The sequence below is a fragment of the Triticum aestivum genome, chromosome 5B, assembly GCF_018294505.1.
Source record: "Triticum aestivum cultivar Chinese Spring chromosome 5B, IWGSC CS RefSeq v2.1, whole genome shotgun sequence".
NCBI classification, from domain to species: Eukaryota; Viridiplantae; Streptophyta; class Magnoliopsida; order Poales; family Poaceae; genus Triticum; species Triticum aestivum.
Window position 1 is genome coordinate 635,716,781 of NC_057807.1, and position 2,796 is coordinate 635,719,576.

A 2,796-nucleotide genomic window follows, 5' to 3' on the forward strand; every position below is an offset into this window, starting at 1 on the left:
ATCAAATGTCAGACATTATTTCTACTGAGAGACATCGCCGCCACCACACAAACCAACCAAGACGCTAAATCTAACAAGAACAAGAGCGGGCCCATTCTCTTCGGCCGGTTTCTCGAGGTCATACGCACCTCCATAGTCCAAAGGCCATCGCAGGCAGGTCAGAAAGGCGGCGACACCGACAGGAGGAGGAGAAAACCTAATTGCATGGGAGTCTTTTTCATGGGAAGAAGTACTAAACGCGTTGATCTACATCAACTCCTCTGTTTCTACAAGGAGTACTATCCAATATTATCGTCTTGGGTGCCCTCTACATGGGAAGTAATATTATCGTCTTCTCTTTTCTTTTTGTTTTTTCCTTCAAGGCAGCTCGACCAAACCCTCGACGCGGCCGCACCCAAACCCAAACCCAAACCGCCAAACCCTCTTCCCCATGTAGTACTGGTTCCACCCTTCCCCACCAAAACCCTAGACACCGCCGCACCAAGCCGCCGCCGCCGGCGCTGATGGACGAGCTCGTAGAGCATCCGCTACTCCGCCTCTCGCCGGAGCTCGTCGACGAGGTACTTGTCCGCCTTCCGCCGGAGGAGCCCGCCTGTTTCGTCCGTGCCTCCGCCGTCTGCAAGCCCTGGCGCCTCATCCTCGCCGATCCAGGCTTTCGCCGCCGCTACCGCGAGTTCCACGGAACACCTCCCGTCCTGGGTTTCTTCCAGAAGGACGTTAGCTTCTTCCCCACATCCGCCCTCCCCCCTGCCCAGCCTAACGATCCTCGCTGGGTTCCCCTGGACTGCCGCCACGGCCGCGCCCTCTTCGCCTTCGCCCCCGCCATCTTCGCCTTCGACCCCGCCTACCGGAACGTCGTGGAAGGGCAGACCGTTGGACTAATCATCTGGGACCCTCTGACGGGCCACGGGCGCCGCTTGCCCTCACCGCCGGGCGACAGTGAGCTCCAGTTCACGTTCAGTGCGGCGGTGTTCTGCGCCGCACAAGGCTGCGACCACCACGGTTGCCAAGGAGGGCATTACCGTGTGATCATCGTGACCACGAATAAGCGGCAAAACGTCACATCGGGCCGGATGTACTCGTCGGAGACTCGAGTGTGGGGCAAGCTCACCTCTATTCATCACCCCAGTGTGGAGTATACCTATACCTATAACTTGGCCGCGCCTAGCGTCATTGTGGGCGATGCACTCTACTTCAACATTGGTAGCATCTTGAAGTGCCAACTTGGTACACTCCGCTTGTCAATGTTCGAGAAGCCGATCGATGGCAATGGGCGTCTCATGACGGCGGAAGATGGCAAGCTGGGATTTGTTGCTGTGGTTGATGTCACAGATCTAACCCTATGGTCAATGCAGACTGGACCGGAGGGAGCCACGGGATGGGTAAAACTCAGGGCAATCGATCTTAACAGGCTACTCCCTAATGGCGCCCTGCCGGTCCCAACATGTGAATTTGGGATTAGGAGGTGGGTGCGTGGAATGCTTGTCAGTGGCGTCGCAGAGGGCACCCAAGTCATTTTTGTGAAAACACAAGTTGGTTCCTATATGGTTGATCTCAAGGCAGGGCGAGCCAGGAAGGTGTCTCGCCTTGGCAGAAAAATCTTTCCCTACATGAGCTTCTACATCCCAGGTACTATTTAATTTTGTGCATACATATAAATCATGTACAATTCCTTGTTACGATCTTTCAGTGAAATGAAAAGTAACTTTAGACATGACGACATAACGTCTGAATTTACCTGTCGAGGAAAACATACATACAGTTGAGCCTGATTCGTCAATCAATTGAGTTTATGTTATGATTTTCTTGCATTTCTGCAGCAATGGAAGCAGCCTGTAGTACTGTCCAGGGGCAGTGAGCTGGGGCTTCAACTGTTTGCCAAGCTCTAGTTGCTGGAGCAAGCACTTCTGGATCAAGAGAAGGCGGTTGCAGTGATGTGGCCCAAGTGCAGCTAGCTCTGGACCTCTTGGAACTTTGTTTAGGAAGTTGCTATTCTGTAGACTGCAGTAATTATCTAGGCTGGGTTAAGGACCATTACTTAGCATGTGGTGTGGAACTTAATTTAGGAAGTTGCTTACAATACTTTTCAGTCGCTCTGTCATCTTGAGAATGATGGCACGAGCATGTCAAGGAGCTCAACAAGCTGCATACAGTACTTCTCAAGACTTGTAGGCTGAATTAATCCACAATACATATGATGAACAGACGATGCAGTTTCTGAATGCACAATACGATTGACTGGTAGTAACATCTAATTTCTCTGTTGCACTTGCACGCCTACCCGCTCACGAATTCTTCCGTTCCTCGACAAGTGACTATCACATGCTGCTGGATGGATCACCGCTCATTATATATGGGGCATATGGTACTATATATCGCCGCTACCCTCGGTCACCCAAGTATATATTAATATCGAATCTAGGTTCCAACCAAAATCAAGATTTTCAGCTGGCTTCTGCATTTGGAGTTGGATAAACACTAAGCAGAATCTCCATCACAAAACTTTACTAGAAAATGCCGCATACCTTATTAGAGCACTTTGTTTTGTCAGCGTTCCCAGCTATTTACCTTCACCTCTTTTGCTTTAGTTGGTGGAACCATTTTTACCGCCAACCTAAAAAGCCAAGTAAGGGCTGGAGGTCAGGCAGATTTCGATCGCCAACCTAAAGCCTCGCCTCAAGGCGGCAAGTTGTGTGCCAAGATATATTTCAAAAATACTACTGTATGACCCAAAATTCCCCAAGAGTAGACCCTTTGTGCTGTGCTGTTGCGAATTTCTGTATCCTTTGTCAATCC

General features: G+C 50.6%; 1 protein-coding gene across 1 annotated transcript; it reads left to right on the forward strand.

Moving 5' to 3' along the window:
* Nucleotides 1-353: 353 nt before the first annotated feature.
* LOC123117284 (uncharacterized) lies at nt 354-2,197 on the forward strand. Its single transcript, XM_044538065.1, has 2 exons — nt 354-1,629; nt 1,821-2,197. The coding sequence occupies exons 1-2, from the start codon at nt 504-506 to the stop codon at nt 1,856-1,858; spliced, it is 1,164 nt and encodes a 387-aa protein (XP_044394000.1). The 5' UTR covers nt 354-503; the 3' UTR covers nt 1,859-2,197.
* Nucleotides 2,198-2,796: the final 599 nt, after the last annotated feature.

Excerpts from the sequence above, each read along its gene's own strand:
- LOC123117284 (XM_044538065.1), top strand. The coding sequence starts at position 504 with ATGGACGAGCTCGTAGAGCATCCGCTACTCCGCCTCTCGCCGGAGCTC. Across the intron at positions 1,630-1,820 it reads CATGAGCTTCTACATCCCAG|CAATGGAAGCAGCCTGTAGT; the intron begins GTACTATTTAAT and ends GCATTTCTGCAG.